This window comes from Syngnathoides biaculeatus, chromosome 2, assembly GCF_019802595.1.
Source record: "Syngnathoides biaculeatus isolate LvHL_M chromosome 2, ASM1980259v1, whole genome shotgun sequence".
In the NCBI taxonomy this organism is placed as follows: domain Eukaryota; kingdom Metazoa; phylum Chordata; class Actinopteri; order Syngnathiformes; family Syngnathidae; genus Syngnathoides; species Syngnathoides biaculeatus.
Window position 1 is genome coordinate 6,444,219 of NC_084641.1, and position 20,080 is coordinate 6,464,298.

General features: G+C 43.2%; 1 protein-coding gene across 2 annotated transcripts; it reads left to right on the forward strand.

The window, feature by feature from the left end:
- Positions 1 to 403: 403 nt before the first annotated feature.
- Positions 404 to 12,000, forward strand: kynu (kynureninase). Of its 2 annotated transcripts, none has more exons than XM_061808043.1 (14): positions 404 to 427; positions 1,180 to 1,357; positions 2,157 to 2,277; positions 2,352 to 2,434; positions 3,764 to 3,825; positions 3,899 to 3,970; positions 4,067 to 4,141; positions 4,722 to 4,868; positions 4,954 to 5,052; positions 5,146 to 5,219; positions 5,762 to 5,814; positions 9,572 to 9,657; positions 10,421 to 10,651; positions 11,679 to 12,000. In XM_061808043.1, the coding sequence occupies exons 2-14, from the start codon at positions 1,198 to 1,200 to the stop codon at positions 11,844 to 11,846; spliced, it is 1,431 nt and encodes a 476-aa protein (XP_061664027.1). In that variant the 5' UTR covers positions 404 to 427; positions 1,180 to 1,197; the 3' UTR covers positions 11,847 to 12,000. The 2 variants fall into 2 exon arrangements, with proteins under 2 accessions (XP_061664027.1, XP_061664025.1); XM_061808041.1 differs by lacking the exon at positions 404 to 427 and adding an exon at positions 750 to 876.
- Positions 12,001 to 20,080: the final 8,080 nt, after the last annotated feature.

The window sequence follows — 20,080 nt, forward strand, 5'->3', positions numbered from 1 at the left end:
TGGGACTGATATTGTTTGTCCTCAGCGCCACGTCCCTCCCAACACATCGAATTCCCCTTGTGTGTGTTCTGGCTCAAACGCTTGAACATTGTACATTGTTATTTTTATTTTGTCTGCTCAATGGTCGGTATAGCAATAAAACGGAGCATCAACTCGCTTTGCTAGCTCTCAGAACACAACACTTCCTGGTTACTATTTACAGCGATCCGCTGAAAGGGAACCGGCGGAATAGTGAAATGTAATATCACGCCTTTGATTGATAAGAAGCAGGTCATTTCATGAAGAAAGAAAGGCGATCAAGACAGTTTTGAGTTCACAGCAAACAATGATTAACTGAGGGGGAGGGGGGATGCTTCAAAGGTTAAAGATCTGATCTATGGATCAGATGATTGGCTGCCGGCAAAGGAGGAACAACTGCGACTCAACTGTGAGTTACAACTTTACCGTTACCAATTGATATGTTTTCATTGCACTTTTATTTTGCTTGATTGGTAGTGAAAGAAATGGAATGTGAGTAATGCCATCTATCCATTCATTTTCTTCGCTGCTTATCCTCACGAGGGTTGTGGGGAGTGCTGGAGCCTATCCAAGCTGTCAACGGACAGAAGGCAGGGTACACCCTGAGCAGGTTGCCAGCCAATCGCAGGGCACATTGAGACAAACAGTTGCACTCACAATCACACCTAGGGGCAATTTTAGGGTGTACAATTGATAAAATAATGTTGCATGTTTTTGGAATGTGGGAAGAAACCGGAGTGCCCGGAGGAAACCCACGCAGGGGCACGGGGAGAACAAGCAAACTCCACACAGGCTGTTCTGGGATTGAACATGGGACCTCAGAATTGTGAGGCAAATGCTGAATCACCGTGCCGCCCTGTGAGTAATGAAACAGCTGTAATGTTACGTTCGACAACTGCAGGTGTTAATGAAAATATGATTTATTTACCTCCAACATAGGTGTGATTGTGGATTATTATTGTAGACTTGTTTTACACTACTGAGGACACGTTGCACATCCAATTTTAGGTTTTAATGTTTTTTTTCCCCACGAAACAATGCTGGACTTCCGGCAAAGTTCACAGTGAAATGAAGCCGCTTCGAAATAATTGTGAAAGTGCCTAAACACTAAGATGTGTTGTAATTTATTCTTTTCATATAAAAATGTGTTTGTGTGTGCAGGTTCACCCAAAAGCAGCAATGGGCCGATTGAAAATAAAAAAAAAAGTGGAGGACGCGGCCACCAAGCTAAACTGCCCCCCGACCTCTGAGCGGGTGGCGGCGTTGTTGGACGACGATGATGAGTTAAGACACCTTCGTGAGAACTTTATAGTGCCCAAAATAGCAGATTTACCTTTCTGTGAGTTGAGCATATATTTTAAATGTCATATACTAAGATAAACAATACCAGACACCAACATGTGTGGAGGCAAAACAAGAAACGGCATACATAAATAGAAACATTTAATAAAGTGAATCAATGCAAGCCACAGGAAAGAAACAATCTTTAGATAACATTTGGTCAGGTTAGTACAAAATAGAGGGGAAAAATGTAAATACCAACATTGTAATAGTAATAACATTAGTATTAATCAACAAGTAAAGGCATATCATGGATATCAGGAGTTGTGAAATACTGGATTAATCATTAGGAAATAAATCATTGAAACTTGTCCTCAGCTGTCATCTTACGTATACTTTTGCTGAGGGCCAGCCTTAGCCAAAGAGGAAAAGGATTCTATTTTGCGCCACCCACCATCAGCTATTTCTACCAAAAAAGTCAAATAAAAGTAGTTTTTAATGTTGCCATTCATGTTACCATTAGGTTAGCAGGCTTCCCTCCAACAAGCACACTTTGTTGCATTTGCTCATTTTAAATGTACACCACGTATTTCTACACAGCAAACATGACACTTGCACATCTTTTGATTGCATTTTTTTCCATCTGCCAAACTTCTGCTTATTGTCAGGTGAGTTGAATTGAGTCTACTGCCAGCATAAATTGTGCTTGTATGTCAAGTTTGCGCTTGCATGTCAAGGCAAAAATTCAGTCAAATGACAGTTCATAGCCGGAAAACGAATTAGTCGTGCCACGTGTATCTCAACGTACCACTATATTTCAAAATGTGTGAGCGTGATGTCGTTGGTGTAACCCGCAGTGGACAAGTCGCTGGTAGATGGCAGCAAAGATTGCATCTACCTGGTGGGCAACTCGTTGGGCCTGCAGCCCAAAACCGTCAAGAAGTACCTGGAGGAGGAGGTGGACAAGTGGGCCAAAATGTACAGCAACTCATTTCGACCACAATGATGAAAACCATGAGAACTTTGTTTGATGAAGTGTGTGTGTTTGTCAGGGGTGCACACGGACATATAGAGGGGTCACGACCATGGGCCTGGGCTGAGAACCACCTGGAGAAGCTCATGGGAAAAATTGTCGGTAATTCAACCGTTGAGCGACCATATGTAGTTGAGACGCCAATGAATGTTTCAGATTGGTAAACCCTGAGCAGGCTTGGTGTGGCTGTGGAGTGCGTTCGTGGGATGAAGATACGTGGGACTCCGGACACTATGCAGGTTATTGGTGTCCACCTCGCTTCAAGAAACTTCCCATGGGTGGAGATTTGTGTCTGATTTGACCATTTGCAAAGTCAGTTCTTTAAATACAGTATATCAGTAATATACTGTTTACATCGGCTTCTACGGTCATGGCAACGTTTGGCCAGTTAAAAGTTATGTTTTTTTCTTCTTCGATAATTTGTTTACTTGATTGAACCATGCAAATTTGCAAAAATATTTTTCATTCATTCATTCTCAAATAGAAGTATTTATTTATCACATTATTTATTTATTTATTATTATTTTCATATTTGCTCGGCACGGTGGGGCAGCTGGTAAAGCTTTAGTCTCACAGTTCTGAGGTCCCGGGTTCAATCCCGGACCCGCCTGTGTGGAGTTTGCATGTTCTCCCCATGCCTGTGTGGGTTTTCTCCGGGCTTTCCAGTTTCCTCCCACATTCCAAAAAAACCCCCAAAAAACATGCAGCAATATTAGACTCTCTAAATTGCCCCTAGGTGTAATTGTGAGTGTGGCTGTTTGTCGCTATGTGCCCTGCGATTGGCTGGAAGCCAGTTCAGCGTGTACCCTGCCTCCTGCCCATTGACCTCTGGGATAGGCTCCAGCCGTCCCTGCGACCCTTGTGAGAATAAGCGGCAAAGAAAATGGATGGATGGATTTTAGTGTTTATACATGTTTTTTAATCGGATTACAACATTTATCACTTTTTGGACAAGGGAGAAATTTCATGTAGAACCGTAAGCATTCTTAGTTTCCAAAAGGCAAATCCACTGGTTTACTGTATTTAAAAACTTAAATGCAGTTCAATGGAGTGAATGAATGATGCAATTTTTATTTTAAGAGTGTGGAGACAATGGAGAAGAATGACATTTTAAGAAGTGGAAGCTTCCCCTGCTGGGTGTAGAATGAGTTTACTATTAGCAACACCTGTATAGAAGAAGCTTGGTAGTTGGAATATACTGTTATAAAAAAACATAATTTTTGACATCATAGCAGAACACTGTGTCACCTTCCAAATAAACTAAACGAGAATGGTTGGAGTTGAGCCTGCTTTCTGTTTTTTTCGTCTAAAGTGAAAATGGCGTGAAGTGGCCAAATACAGGCCCTTGCTACAGAACGTACGAATGTTCTGACTTTGAGTGAAATGTTCTGCTAACAGATTATATGTGTGTGTGTGTGTGTGTTTTTTCAGGGGCGAAAGAAGAAGAGGTGGCGCTGATGAACGGCTTGACGGTCAATTTACATTTGCTGATGGTGCGAGACCAGAAGATTGGGTTGATGTAAAAATTAGGGCTCTCCTCAGTAACTTCTTACTCTGCTTTTGTAGCTTTCCTTCTACCAACCAACGGCTGCACGGCACAAGATAATTCTGGAAGACAAAGCCTTCCCTTCGGATTACGTGAGCCATTTTGATTGCCACGTTGGAGTCACACGTTAACTTTGAATGATGTCCACGTAATCAGTATGACTGATTTACAAATTTCTGTCTCACCAGTATGCGGTCGAGTCTCAGATCCGATTACGAGGATTTGACCCCGAGCAGAGCATGGTGCTACTGAAGCCCAGACCAGTATGTCCCATAGACCATTTCACCATGATGTCACAAATATTTCTTAGTTGCAAAAGATGGAGCATTCACCAATGGCACGAGTAAACCCTTCTGTCGTTTGATGGAGGCAGAGTGATGCAGTTGAAATATTGTATATTTAATTGAACAATTTGCTGTCAACGATGCATATCCAAATGACCGCTGAACATTTCATGTCCACGCAAAGACTCATAAGCCAGTCGAGAGAAGATTGTTGTCACTCAGTGGACATCATTGGACAATCAAGATACGTACTGTAGTTTTGATCGAAGGATTGACAATATAGACAGAATTTAATAAAATGGTTGAAAGGTGCAATCAACAAGGTAGAAAATATGTGACGAAATCAGGGGTGTGAAACTTACTATTTCTAGTTCTGGTTTCCCTAAGAAGGCTGTTATAGCCGTGGAAACCATATACAGTAAATGTAAAATTACATCATCATCTATATATACGCAATTGCGCCTGCATTTCATTGCTATTAAATGTATCTACCAATAATAGAATTTGAAATCTTATGTCACGGGAAATGGTGAAAACCAAATCTTGGCTTCATTAACAGAGGGAGGAGACGCTGCGAACAAAGGACATCCTCAATCTGATCGAGAAAGATGGCGACTCCGTGGCTTTAGTGATGCTTAGCGGAGTTCAGTACTACACCGGTCAGCTCTTCAACATGGCTGCCATAACCAAGGCCGCCCAGAAAAATGTGGGAGGAACTTTTTTTTTTTTTTAAACTCATAGTTAGCACCCAATGCACTTGTATGGACTTAAAAGAACATTTTGTTGGCCAGGGCTGCTTGGTGGGCTTCGATCTGGCTCACGCAGCAGGAAATGTTGACCTGAAACTGCACGAGTGGGGAGTGGACTTTGCTTGCTGGTGCTCTTACAAGGTCACCTGACAGGAAGACACAAACATTCACACAACACAGTGCATAATCGTGTATGATGAGCGGTCTTCTCTATCTGTGTCAATATTTGTGCAGTATTTAAACTCTGGTTGTGGTGGGATCGCAGGGGCATTCATCCATGAGAAACATCAAAGCACCATCAAACCTGCGTAAGTACAGTACTACAATGTTGTGTTTGGCCCTATACAAACTTTTATATCATCAACAATGAAGACATGGGTGTCAATGTTTTAAAAAGAGTATCCAAGGAGAACAAAATATTGCATACTGCTGCCATACTAAGAAAAAGAAGCCCATGAAAATAATTATTTAAAAAAAAAGTCACACAATTACGTGAAAAGTCTGTTATACTGTCTCTTTCACATTAGAGTATAACATAAACTCATATCATATGATGTATTCACTTTAAAATATGATAAACAGTGGAGATGGAAGACGTTGCCACTGTTTAGCTGACTTGTGTGTTTTTGCTGCTCTTGCATCGGCTGATATCCGATACATATCTGATTCTTCAGATTACATTCTGAAGATACCCAATCCAATGTATTATTTTTTTTGCTCTTAAATTGCCTTGATGCCTATCTGAATTGATCTGAATCTGAATTGTGTCGCTCGAACCACACATTGTGAATCTAGTAGTTCGATCCCAACCACTGCTGGTGTGACACGTCAAACTGTTGTGTGCTTGCAGGCTGACAGGCTGGTGGGGTCATGATTTGAAAACACGTTTCCAAATGAACAATGGTAAAACATTTCTTCTGCAACTGCAAGCAATTTTGCCATCTTGTGGCGTCACAACCGTAACAGTATGTGTTGCTCTGAAGAACCATGAACTCAATTACAAGATGGATGTTTAGAGATGTCAAGTGTAGTTTATTTCTATATCCTTTAGCAACAAAAGTCTCAAAGTAGTGGGAATGCAGGACTCTGAGGCAGTGACATGATTTTGAGCGTGGTTTTATTTATTTATCATACACAGATAGGCAGTCCAATAAAGGCAAAGGCACAAAAACACGTGACAAAAGGCAAGGTCCAAAAACATGAAAACGAGGTCTGATAACTACTAGGCAAAACAGGACTTATCTAGACTCGGTTGTGGTGGCACAGCAACACACAATGAGGCAAATACACAACAAGAAGCTTGTGTACTCACACAGTCTAATGCAGTCTTATACAATATACTGGCAACTAAGAATACAACACACAAAACTTAAATGGACGGCATAATTAGCGACAATGAGGCGCAAGTCAGGAGCTTGACAAAGATTGGTTACATCCACTGATCTAAACCCCCCAACCATGTGGGAGGGAGCATAATGCTTGTAAATTCTAAGAAATGTCCACCCTTTGATTTTCAACACTGCTTACCCTCACAAGGGTCCAGGGTATGCTGAAGGCTATCCCAGCCAAAGGTGGGGTACACCCTGAACTGGTTGCCAGCCAATCGCAGATAAACAACGATTCACAATCACATTTACTCCTACCGGCAATTTAGTCTTCAATTAACCGATCTTGTATGTTTTGGGGATGTGGGAGGAAACAGGAGTACTGTTGGTGCAAACATCTCGCGAGGAATAACTTTTCGTTATTTTGTCTTTTCAACGGAGGAAGAAACATGCTGCTCACTTCAGTTACCATGGAACTGGAAAGAGAAAAATCTTTATTGACATTTACATTTCATTTACAATGAACAGTGCAGTGATGTATGAGATCACATGTCAACACCCCCACTTGATTTCTTGCTATACAGACTGTTCGGCTTATCTTTTATATAATTTAAATGCTTACATACATTTTCATATATTCTTATGTCTGTAGTTCTACACAACGAACAGATATTTCACCAATTTCTCTATTTTGAACTTTGTTCGAAATCAATACCTAAGAAATGTTTGATTTTCCCAAGGTCCTTCATTTTGAACTTCACAGCCAGTGTTTTCTTGACATCTGATAGTAAATCTTCGTTAGTTGCAGGAATGACAAGGTCATCAACCCACATTATTAATATTGCACTCTCATTTCCTGTTTGTTTAGTGTATACGCAATGGTCAGCTGGATTTTGCACAAAACCATTTTCAGATAAGTGGTCACTTAATATCTGGTTCCAGTTTCTACTTGATTGCTTTCAACCATGAGTGATTTGTTCATCTTACACACCAGTTTTTCACCATTGTCTGAGTCTTGCTCAAAACCTTCGGGTTGTTCAATATACTGTTCACACTCAATAGGAGCATGTAGATATGCTGTCTTAACGTCCATCTGATGTATGTTAAGATCATGTTTTGCTGCCATTTGCATCAAAGCGCGACTTGAAATCAGATTTACAGTTGGAGAGAGAGTTTCCCTGTAGTCTACTCCCATAACTTGGTTATAACCATTAGCAACAAATCTTGCTTTGTAGGTCTTTGTCTCATCAACATTATTTTTGACGGCGTAGACTCACCTACCACCCACTGCATGTTTACCTTCTGGTAGACGAGTGAATGTGAATGTCTCATTCTCCTTAAGATAATCCATTTCCTCTTTCATAGCTTTAGTCCAAACATCTGAGTTGGATGAACTAATAGCTTCTTTGAATGTTTGGGGTACAGCGTACATTCTGTAACAAGAGTCTATATTATCTGTCAATATTTGGTCACTTATTTCAAATACATAATCAGAGAGGTACAATGGTGGTTTCCTATCTCTTTTAGGTTATGGAGACTCATAAACCCCTCCCTCACTCTGAATATGTTGGTCATCAGGGGTTTATGTCTGAGAAATTTCTCTGTCTTTTTCACTGTGGTCTGTCATACCTGACATGGAAGACTCATCTCTCCTTTTATCAACATCATCACAAGTTATTGTCTGATTATTCTGGGTTTCATGTTCAACAACATTCTTTGTAACAAACTTGACCAACCTATGCTTCATGACCTTCTTTGTGTTTTGGTAATAGACGAGATATGATGGACTATTTTTGGCGTATCCCACAAAAATTCCTTTATCACATCACGAGTCAAATTTATTTGTCATGTCTGTACGCAAAACACGTCAAGCCAAATATTTCTTTGCTCTCGACATAAAGAAAGGAGTTTGTTTCATCCTGTCATTGAAACACCTGTTGCGTATTGCTGCAGCAGTCATTACAGCGTATGTCCACAACTCTTTTGGTAGGTTACTTTCTATGAGCATGCATCTTGCCATGTCAAACAAGGTTCGCCAATTTCTCTCCGCCGTGCCGTTTTGATGGGGCGAATATGGTGCAGAGGACTCGTGCTTTATGCTGTTCCTGTTAAGCAAAGTTTAGAACTCTTTTCCTGTGATTTTTGTGCCATTGTTGGTTCTAAGACACTTCACACTTCCATAAGGAGCAACATCAGCAAAAAATCTTTCTGTCACTTTTACAGTGTCGCTTTTAGCTTTCAGGAAAAGCACAAATAGTACTTGAATAGTCGTGTATCTGAATCCATCTTTAGCAACTGGATGAACAGGGCCAGCTAGCTCGCCATGGACTAGCTCAAGTGCTGATATTGCTCGTGTATCTGGCTCCTTATTCCTAGTTTGAACAAATTTTCCTTGTGTGCAGATGTCACAACCCAGTTTGGAATTATTCACTTTACCCTTAATCTGCATCCCCTCCACAACATTATATGCGAAGTTGCTCCATTCTCGACCGTGAGTCCCCTGTGCTTCAGGCCAACAAGTTGAGATTCACTCACTTTAAATGTGTACGACTGTTCCTCACAGTTGTCAACCTACACAGGCACCTGAAGAACATGCAGACTCTACACAGGAGAGGATGGATTTGAACTCGCATCCTAAGAATTGTGAAGCAGATGTGGTAACCAGTTGTTCACCGTGCTACCATCTGATAAATTTGGTTCATTAAATTTCTATTGCGGCACGGTGGCAACGCTGTAGAGCGCTGGACTCACAATTCTGAGGACTGGGGTTCAATCTTGGCCCCATCTGTGTAAAGTTTGCATGTTCTCTCCATTCCCTTTGTGCGTTTTTTTCCTAGCACTCCAGTTTCCTCTAACATCCGAAAAACATGCATTAATTGGTGTGATTGTGAGTGCAACTGTTGTATGTTTCCATGTGCCCTCCGATTGGCTGGCAACCAGTTCAGGGTGTACCCCGTCTCCTGCCCGATGAAAGCTGGGATTGGCTCCAGCACTCCCACGACCCTCGTGAGGATAAGCGGCTGAGAAAATCTATCAATGAACAGTGTATTACTTTACCTACCTGGTGGAAGGATTATTTTTGCAAAGGTGAAAAGATAACAAATTGTAACTAGAATGGTACTCACTGGAGCACAGTATTCTGCCAAAAGTCCAACAAATTGTACTCCCACTTCCAAAATTTCATCAAATATGAGAGAAATATACATGTCACTTTTTATTCAATTATGGAACCTGAGTGCAATAACAAGTGTCGTGGTGTCACTGTGTCATGACACAACAATAAAGCAACACACGTGTGTGTGTGTGTGTGTGTGTGTGTGTGTCTGTGTGTGCAGTGTTGGAGCTCCAGCCTGGAGTGAAGGGCTTCAGATTATCTAACCAGCCTGTTCTTCTAGTGTGTCCCCTGCAGGCCAGTTTGGAGGTACTGCTGTCCACTGGGGTTATATAGCACAGTCATTTTGTACATTTCCTGCATTTGTGTGTGTGTGTGTCTTAGCAATAATGGGGAGTCAGACACAGAAGACAGGACGAATACCTCTCACACAAACTACCAAAATGATGTCATTACTACTGTACCATTCATGAACTAGTGACATTGTTTTTAATGATGCAAACTACCGAATTGCTCTCAAACACACTACTGAAATGTTCTTGCACTGAGAAAAAAAATCAGACACAGTATAACACACTGAAATATGCATTATAGTAGAGTGTACTGGATGAGTAACAAAGTGAACGACTGGTTAGTGCAACCGCCTCACAGATCTGTGAAATCAGGGTTCAAATCTGGCCTCCCCGTGAGGAGTTTGCATTCCTCCCTGCATCAACATAGGTTTTCTCTTGGGACTACGATGTGTTCCTACACCCCCAAAACATGCCTCCTATTGAAATGGAGTAAATAGTAAATAGTAAATAGTTATGGATGTGAGCGCAAATGATTGCATGACCATATGTGCCCTGCGATTGGCTAGCAACCAGTTCAGGGTGTATTCTGCCACCTGCTTGCAGTTAGCTCGGTTAGGCTCCAGCACTCTCGTGACCCTAGATGGATGGATGGACGGATGGAGAAGCGTGTGTGCGAGCATTTGACGAGTGTATAGGAGAGCATTTCAGTACTATGTAATCATCAATCGCTTCCCTGGCAGCTCCTCATACTAAGCACTATAATATAATATGTCTTGCAGGTTTTCAACAAGACCAGCATGCAGGCGCTACGCAAGAAGTCCGTGCTGTTAACAGGCTACTTAGAGTATCTAATTACCCACTACTATAGCAAGGATTCCAAAGACCTGTGCAAACCTCACATGCGGATCATCACGCCCCATGACCCGAGCCAGAGAGGCTGCCAGCTGTCACTTTGCTTCTCCGTGCCCATCGACAAAGTCTTCCAGGAGCTGCAGAAGAGGGGTGTGGTTGTGAGTGGCCTTGAATTAATTTCACATTACAGTAGAGTCAACGCCCATTGATAGTGGGGGATGTGTTCTGGACCCACCGGCAATTGGTGGAAATTCTTAATGCTAACATATAATGTGAATTGAATAGACTAAGGCTCATGGAAATTAGCTTGGATGTTTTTGTAATGTTAAACCTTAAAACAGAGTTACTTTAACACACAAGTAATATATTCTCTCCGCTGTGTGGGAACGACCCCTTTTGCTGAAGCTTGAAGGTGATTTTATTGTCAAGACTTCAATATGCGTAACACATACAGAGGCTTGAAATTATGGTACTGGGGCCTACAGTGCAACAAAAGACAGTACAAATAATTACACCCATAACAAAAGATAAATAAAACTAGGTGAGGTTATCCTCATTGCCCCTTCTTGCTCTTATTTCATGTAGCATTTCTTCTGGCTAACAAACAAACAAACAAACAAATAAATAAATAATATAACTCAACTAAAGGGGAACATTTCATATGTCTGAAATAGGGGAGAGTGGAGAAAACATTTTTTTACAATGGCTCACCTTAAGGCAAGCTAACACGGTGAAGCCGTACACAATGTCATGATTTCTCATTAATTTAGGAACTTCCATAATTATAGAAATGAACAGAATGTATTTAGGACAAAGGAGCAGCGAAAATATAAATACTTAAAAAAAATCTCGTGTGCCACTTGACCCCAGGTTTGGGCTAAATCGAGACAGACCAGGGAAATCAAGGAAGTAAACTGACACACTTACTTTTTTCACTTTATACCAATTTTTTTTTTTCAAATACATGAAAGTCCTTCTGAACAATACAGATCAAACAAATGCAATGTGATGTAATTCAAAATGTTTCATTTATCCCCCATAAGACTGATACTGTAGAACCATTCAAAGACATTCTGGAGGTTGGAACACAAGATCACTAGAGTCTGTCAGTCCATGGTATGAAGGTCAGAACACAGAACCTGCTAATACAGAGTGTTTCCTGTACTATATTTTTGTGTTTCCCAGTGTGACATGCGTCACCCAGATGTGTTGCGCATCGCACCGGTCCCTCTCTACAACTCCTTCAGCGACGTCCATCGCTTCATCGAATGTTTGAGAGAGGCAATCGCCGCTAGCTGCCAATGGGCCACCACCGAACTGACACAGTCAAAAAGTCAAACAAATTGTGTCTAAAAAAAAAAAAAGTTTCTTTTTTTCTCAAAGGAGTTGTTTGGCCTTTTTTTTTTTTTTTTTTAAACTTTGTTTGGGGACGACAATAAATGTTCAGCAATCCAAAGGCTTTGAACAGAAGAAATGATTTTAACTGTTGACAAGCAACATACTGTAAATGCACAAAGAGCAAAATAGGCAAAATCATTTATCAAACGACTGCAATGAAAGACTACAAATGCCTTTACAACTGACGTTAGTAACATTTAGCCGCTGCACTGGCTTGTTGTGATGTTTCCTTTTTTAAGATTTTGTCTTCATAATGTGGAGTCCATACTATAAGAGGTCTTCAAAAGAAATTGTAATAAAAAAACATTTTCCCTTATGCAGTATATGTTTAAGATCATTTTTTGTGTGTACTAAAGGTGTCATAATGATTGAATTTTTTTGTTACCTGCATGCAAGTACATGATGCACCTTGACCAGACACAAACACGAAATTAATGAGAGGGCTCGAGCTCTTATGCTCAGAGGTTACTTTCCAGGTCAATGTGCGTGTGTGTCTGTGTGTGTGTGTGGTGTGTGTGTGTGTGTGCGTGTGCGTGTGTGTGTGTGCAAAGCTTGTCACCGTCAAGTATCCCGAAGACACTGTCAGCCAGGATTCATTTCCATTGCCTCTCCTGGAAACACAGCTGACGCCTACAGTTGTGTTACCTTGTCATTTCACCACTGTCAACATAACACAGATGAGCTGCAAATAGCGCGCTTCCGCACACGCACGCACATACACGCACGCACGCACCAAAAAAAATTAAGAGTTAACGAATACGTTTTCGGTATTATTGTCTTTTTTTTTGGCAACCAAATGCTCTAAATGACAACATTTTCATTTGGGGTTCGGTAATTATGGTGTTAGTACTTTGTAGAATGAAACAAAAAATGTTAGTTTTCCACATGCAAATACCTAAATATTGTTAAATTGATAAGATGATCATGCATATATATGATAAATTCATTTGAAAATTGAGTGGATGCGTTCGGATTCGGCTGCCGTGTAACACCTCCCAATTATCCAGTAGAGGGCAGCTCAGCACCACGCCATAATCCAGGGAATCTGTGGGAGGGGTCACATTTACCTGATTTGTTTAGTGTAGTGCTTCTCAAAGGGGAATAAATCAGATGGTACTGTTTAAAAAAAAAGTGTGTAAACACATTAAACCAATTATGACTTTCTACTTGAGTTCAGTTTTAAAGCTTCGAGATGCTTATATGACGGACTTTCACGTGTATATGATTTCCTTTCAGGAATAGACTTTCTTAAACTAGATAATAGTTTGATTATTGTAGAAAAGTCCAATTTTTTTTTAGATTGAATTATTTTGGGGGGGAATAATGTCCCCACCCTTGTTTTTTCTTAGCAAACAACGGAAGAGTAAAATAGGAAATGTTGCAAATGTTTCTCAATCATCTATCTTCAGAGAACTTTCTCCCCCTGTTGCAATATGATAATATTTCAACAAAGTCTTTCAAAAATATGTCTTATTTCTTTCAAGATTGGATCTTTTAGCACAAATGAATGTCTTTGTTCTGTGAACCTTCAGCGGTTTTTTGTCACGAAAGAACAATGACTCTACTCTCATAGTCCTCGATGTGTTTTCCATGAAATAATCTGCTGTTGTCACGTGATTTTACGTTGCAACTTTTTTCTCAAAAACATGCAACTTTTAAATTCTCAAAACATAAGTCACACAACAATTTGACCCAAAAGGTTTGACAAGCCTTGTCTTCGTGTGCTTTGAGTCTGTTTTAGCTGCTCCCACTTTGAGACGCCTGCTACATCTAATGCACTTATTTTAGCAGTATGAGCCACCATTGTTACGGCCAACCACCGTTAGTTTTCTTTTCTTATCCCCTCTCCAACCATTTGGCCTCTTTTATATATCCTGCGTATGTCTCCTCCGCCTCTCCCTTTTCTTCTCCAGTCGCTTTCTGTCTTCCTTTGGGGGAGTTATTTCATGCTTCTGTCGTTATTGTGCCTCCTCATGTGAGCACGATATTACACATCATACAGTATGTAAAGTGCCTCGTCGCACACCGTGCATTACAAATAAAGTAGACTTGAATGACTACTACCACGTCAAATAAATACACCAAATGTATTCGCATTGTTGTCACATTTGGAAGCAAGGCACACCCAACAGGCCAAAAGAGACAGTTTGCAGAAAATGGAAGAGAACTGACAGAAAGGAGGAGAGAGGAGCTGTCTCAGATTATATTTATTATCCATGGGAATATAGTGCTTTTGGAAATTCTGAGCACTCAAAGGCCGTTTCGTAAATTGATATGGTGAACTCTTTAAAAGTATAAAGGCATTTGATCATGATAATTTTAAGCTTTGTTGGTCAGGAGAAAGCTCCTAAATTCCATTTTAAAAGTTTACAGCGAGACAGGGTCGCCAAAAAAAAAAAAAAAAAAAAAAAAAAAAAGAGGAGAAGAGGTACACATACTGTATGAGCTCTTTTAGTCCGAGTTATAATTCTTAAGGGACTGACACACCGTCTTCAGTCAGTCAGTCATAAGTGAGTTAAAGAATGAGAGAGCATATTTTCACTATTACTGGGAGCACCTCCTACCAATATGCAATAAAGTATTGCAGATTAGTCGTGCTACGGATATTTGAGCTGTGTGTTATGGTTCTGACTTAACTACCACAAAAGGGATTGTGACAAAAATTATATCAAAATGCAATCCCAGCCAAATTCAGATGCAAGAGGCTCCAGTTCACCAGCGGCGTTAATGGGGAAAACAAACAAAAAAAAAACCAATAAAGCAAATGGATGGATGTGAAATGCAATTGGAGAATGGACTTTCAAATGTATTTTAAGAGGTTAACATAAGAATTACACGTAGCAGTCAGAAATTGCCACTTTTTGATGAAAAAAAACCATACACTGTCAGGGGCTCAACAGTATTTGATCATTTGTCATAATTGTAAATAAAAACCCGGACCCCATGAGCAGTTTTCTTCCTCTGCAACCATCCATTGGTCATTGTTTCCAGATTTCCTCTGCATTCAATTTTTATTCCGACATTTAAATACGCTTAATCGGGTTGAAACTGGGACACTGATTTGTGATGTTAAAAATGCTTTATTGATTTGCCTTCAGAAAGTTCTTCTTCCACAGTATGTTTACCTCTTTGCGCGTCTGTATTGTGAAACTTGGTCCTTTCGGTATGGCTGAAAATGTAATGTAATGTATCTAATGTAATGTAATTTATTTGCTGCTTGAAATGTTGACACATTAGCCAGACAGATTTTCGAACTTCAAGGTACTCAAAGTGCTCAAACATTGTCTCCACAGTCACCTACTGCTGACACAGCATCAGACGCAACTTGATGTTCAGTATCTTGCTCAAGGACACTTCAACATGACCACAAAGGCTGAGGGTCGAGCCGACGACCTTTGGGTACCCAGTTGAGGGCAGTTTGGTTTGGTTTTGCCATCGACTCCGTATTACTTCCTGATGGACCCCTCAAGAGAAGGAGTGCTGTTTTTTTGGCGTCCTGTTGCTTCAGGGAGGAGAAGATTGTCAAGCTGCATTTCCATTGGTGCTTGCCGCCCCCTCCTCTGGAGGCTTGAGCATGTGGGGTCAACCCGATGACCTCTTGTTTGGATTGTTAGAAGATCAGCGAGGGTAGGAAAAGAAGGAGGGAGGATGAAGGGGTCAGACTTAATTCCACCTGAAGCTCTTTTTGCAAATTCTAGCAATGTTTCTTTTGTATCACTCTTGTCACTTTGCCTCTAACATGGCAGCAAAACAAGTCCAACTCACTGACCCTTCCAAGCGGGCGAGGGGCGAAAAGGACGAAGATGAGGAAGATGGCCAATAAAAATGAACATTTGGACCGGTTTAAAAAACAAGATGCTGAAATTTTTTTTGAGATTAGTTTGTTTCCGCTTGTATTTAGGATTTGATTCAAACGTTCAATTTCAATACTGTATAACTTTTGCCTTGTCAAAAAAATAACAGTGACGCAAAATACAAATATTATTTGTTGTGGACTAATGAACACAGACTACTTTGATTATTCTTTCTTCAATTCCTTGTTTTTTCACTTCTAATGTATTTCTTCATTTCATCTTTTCTTTCCCCTTCTATTCTACATGATTGCCCTAATATTTCCTGCCTTTCCTTTTTTCTTCTACAATTACTTTTGTGTTACCTTGTTATTTTCCATATTCCAAATGAAGCCTGTAAAGCAGAAGTCCATCATAGCAGTAACTATAAATGAGCAACGAAAACAAAACACATTTAACTACCAAAACTGAGAGATTTAATCAGAAAGCGTTCCATGGTGGAGCTACTGTGAAAATGTTGATTTTGAAGTAAAACTGTTTTTTACCTAAAACTGTGGTCCATAGAATAAATGGATGGATGGTTGGATGGATATTATTTTTCATCGAGCAACATTAAATTTTCACAGGAGCAATAATGACACATTTATACTTGCATTGATAATATATAATCATCTGTCAATGTATGAGAATTAAGTGCGCAGCCATGAGGAACAAGTAAAGGCAACATGAATGTAATATAAGCAAGAGAAAAAACAAAGATTAAGATTTTGTATGTATTAGTATGTATGTATTTCTGTACAACTTGTACAAATTTTAAGTATAATTTTGACAGTGATGTATAATGATACAATCATGACCTATAATACATCCGATATGTACAGTTTATGAAACTGTTGATAAGCGTAATACAGTATTTATCATATGCATAGTATCATCCATTGAAAGCCATATTTCCACAGTGGAAAATAACATAAATGGTATTTATGACCCATGTTAATACGCTTAATGTCACGGCCCATCGAAACGGGGGTAGGACCCAAATGCAGGACTCGGACGATGCAAGGTAGTTCAAAGAGAAACGTTTATTATATGCCGAGGTCGGGGATCGAGCAGGCAGTCCGGTGCAGTACCCCAGAACCCCAGTCTAGTGGCCATCCAGGCCACCAAACGCAAGGCGTCCGGGTGGACAGGTCAGGAGGACGACCCGGACGCCAAGCACCAGGGTCCCCACGGAGCGATTCGGGCGGACGACCTCTGTGAGGAACCAAACGACGAAGCAGGAACCAGGCCGAGGCAGGCAAGTGCTCCGGACGAGAACCTCCCATGCCGTGGTTGCGAGACGACCAGGGACTGGTCGCCACCGAGGCTTGGTCAGGAGGCAGCCGTGGATTGGTCACCAACGAGGCCAGGTCCAGAAGCGGCTGGGAGCCATCAGGAGTGCATAGGATGATGGAGAGAAGGACCAGAGCCATGACCGCCACCATTACCATCACAGCCATCCCGAAGTCTCTCCAGCTCCGGGGTGGCTCATCAGAACTCCCCAGCTCTTGTCGCCGTCGAGACAAGGGCGTGGGACGGCCACGGACCGGTCGCCGCTGGTACTCCTGGACAGGAACGTGAGATGGCGGAGGCAGCATCACCAACTCCACCTCCTCCTGGACGGGAATGTGAGGAGGCCGTGGTGCCATTGCCCCCACCTGGACAGCAACGTGAGGCGGCTGGGGAACCGTTAGCACCTCCTGGACAGGAACGTGAGAAGGGGGAGGCAGCATCACCAACGCCACCTCCTGGACAGGAACGTGAGAAGGCGGAGGCAGCATCACCAACGCCACCTCCTCCTGGGCGGGAACATGAGGCGGCTGGGGAACCATCGCCACCTCCTGGACGGGAACATATGGGCATGCCCATCGCCGACAGAGCGGGAACGGGGAGCGACCGCGGGCCGGTCGCCGACAGAGCGGGAACGGGGAGCGACCGCGTCCCGGTCGCCGACAGAGCAGGAACGGGGAGCGACCGTGGCCCGGTTGCCACTGGTACTCCAGAGCACGGATGGGAAGCGGCTGAGGAAACGTTGCCACCTCCTGGACAGCAACGTGAGGTGGCATCAGGTCAGTCCCCACTGCCACGTGAGCTTGCAGTGCATTTGTTGAGACAGCAACGTGGGCGTGGCGCGGTGACGAATCAGTTTCCAGGGCAATGTGAACGAGAGTCGGCAGAGAGTCAGTCGAAACTGACACGTGGGCGTGTCTCGGGAGCGTGTCAGTTTCAACTGCCGCGTGAACTCTGCTCGGAACAGCCAAAACCTCGACGTGGGAATGGCGAGGAGGCGGGTCAGTTTCCACAGCTACGTGCGCTTGGCGAGGTGGCGAGTCCGTTCCCACTGCGACGTGCACTTGGCAAGGTGGCGAGTCCGTTCCCACTGCGACGTGCACTTGGCAAGGTGGCGAGTCAGTTCCCACTGCAGCGTGCACTTGGCGAGGGGGCGGGTCGGTTTCCACGGCAACGTGAACGAGAGTAGGCAGAGAGTCAGTCGAAACTGACACGTGGCCGTGTCTCGGGAGCGGGTCAGTTCCAACTGCCACGTGAGCCTGCATCAGCAGCGAGTCCATCGCAGTTGTGACGTCAGCGTAGCCGGACCTGGGCTGTGAGAGCCGCCAATTCGGCGCTCTGCCGCTCTATCTGCGCCCGCATTTCGCAGCAGAACGCCTCGTGATTTGGCGGCTCCTCCTCCCTCTGGGCTGGAAGCTTCGCCACCAGCTGTGGGTCTGCCGGTTTCGCCGTTGCCGGCGAGGAGTGGGAGGACGATGTCTTAGTTGCCGCGCACCGGGAGGCACCGGGGAGCGCCCGGCCGGGACGTATCCTCCGGCCGCCACGCGGAGGTCCCGGGTAGATGGCTAAGCGGGTTCCCTCAAACGGATTGATGTATTTGTATCCACCGGGCGAAGACGTTCAGGTGCTGGGAACGCGGGGAGGTGGAGCAAACTGACTGGGATGAAAAGCCGGGAAAAGAGATTCAAAATCAAAGTCATCGGAGTCGTACTCAGGGAGCCGGTCATACAAATCAAGGTCCTCCTCATATTCCGAAAAGTCAGAGTCCAGAAGAATATGAGGAGCTGGACGGGTCGTGTTCGGGACGTATTCATACCTCACAGGCGGAGCGTAAGACATGGAAGCGGAGGACGTCAGGGAGCCTACCCAGATTGGACAGGCTTGGTCCTCCGGCAGACGGTCTACCTTCCGTTGGTCCCGGCGACGCCGGGTCTTTCCTGCTGGGTCCTGTGTGGGCCTGTTCGTTCTGTCACATCCCATCGGAACGGGGGTAGGACCCAAATGCAGGACTCGGATGATGCAAGGTAGTTCAAGGAGAAACGTTTATTATATGCCGAGGTCGGGGATCGAGCAGGCAGTCCGGTGCAGCAGCGGTTGTTGGGACGTCGGGCGAAGAGAGCAGATGAGCGGACAGGCAGGAGTCGGTACACGGGAGAACAATCAACGCAGGCAGAAGTATCAAAGGAGTCAGGCTTACAAGGTTGGTCGGAGAACGGGCGAAGGTCGGTACACACAGGTTCAATCAGGGATACCGGAGCACACGAACGGGACATGAAGATCAAAGAACTGGCGCCGGCCAGTCATCATATAAATACGTAGCATAATCAGGCTGCATGAGGCGCAGGTGTGCACCTCCCAATCAGAGCAACCGCGGACACCCGCACAGCCCGGGCTGGAGCGGCAGGATCATCATATTAATATTGATTGTGCATATGTTTAATGTATGACACTATTCCATTGTGTCCAGAAGCATTTTTTTCCACACACAGTGGAGAGTTGTTATACACTATAAGTGAATTGTATAAAACAAGATGTTGGAGCAGCATTTCTGCTGCAGCAGAACGTCCTGGAGAAGATGTTGATTGAGTGTCAATGACAGGGAGAAGTTTCCTCATGATATCTGGCCCCATCACCGACTCAAACGTCGCTATCTTTACTCCAAAATAAAGCACACGCCCATGTGGCGTCGCTAGCGCCAGAGGTTGTGGACAGCAAGCGGCGGGCAGATAAAGATGAGGTCGGCACCCCCTACACATGAAAACAGGAAAGCAATGCGGGTCCAATCAAAAGTTCTATTAACCTGAAGCACTGAGAGCTAATTGAGGGGCGGGCGAGCCACAGGGCCAGCAACACAGCGGTGTGAGCAGGCGTGGTAGCGTGATAGGTTTGACATATTTGTAATTATGAGGGATAATAAGCAGTCAAAGCAGGCAAACAGATGAGCAGGGACATTTGGGCCGAAACATGAGGATTCTTCCAACCTTTGATAACCCGCACGAGTATTACATATATAGAAGTTGAGGGGGTGGAGGGCTACAAGCTTTCTGAATGTGGATGTCGGCGGTGGAG

Excerpts from the sequence above, each read along its gene's own strand:
- kynu (XM_061808041.1), top strand. The coding sequence starts at position 829 with ATGGGACCTCAGAATTGTGAGGCAAATGCTGAATCACCGTGCCGCCCT. Across the intron at positions 877-1,179 it reads CTGAATCACCGTGCCGCCCT|GTTCACCCAAAAGCAGCAAT; the intron begins GTGAGTAATGAA and ends TTGTGTGTGCAG. Across the intron at positions 2,278-2,351 it reads GTGGACAAGTGGGCCAAAAT|GGGTGCACACGGACATATAG; the intron begins GTACAGCAACTC and ends TGTGTTTGTCAG.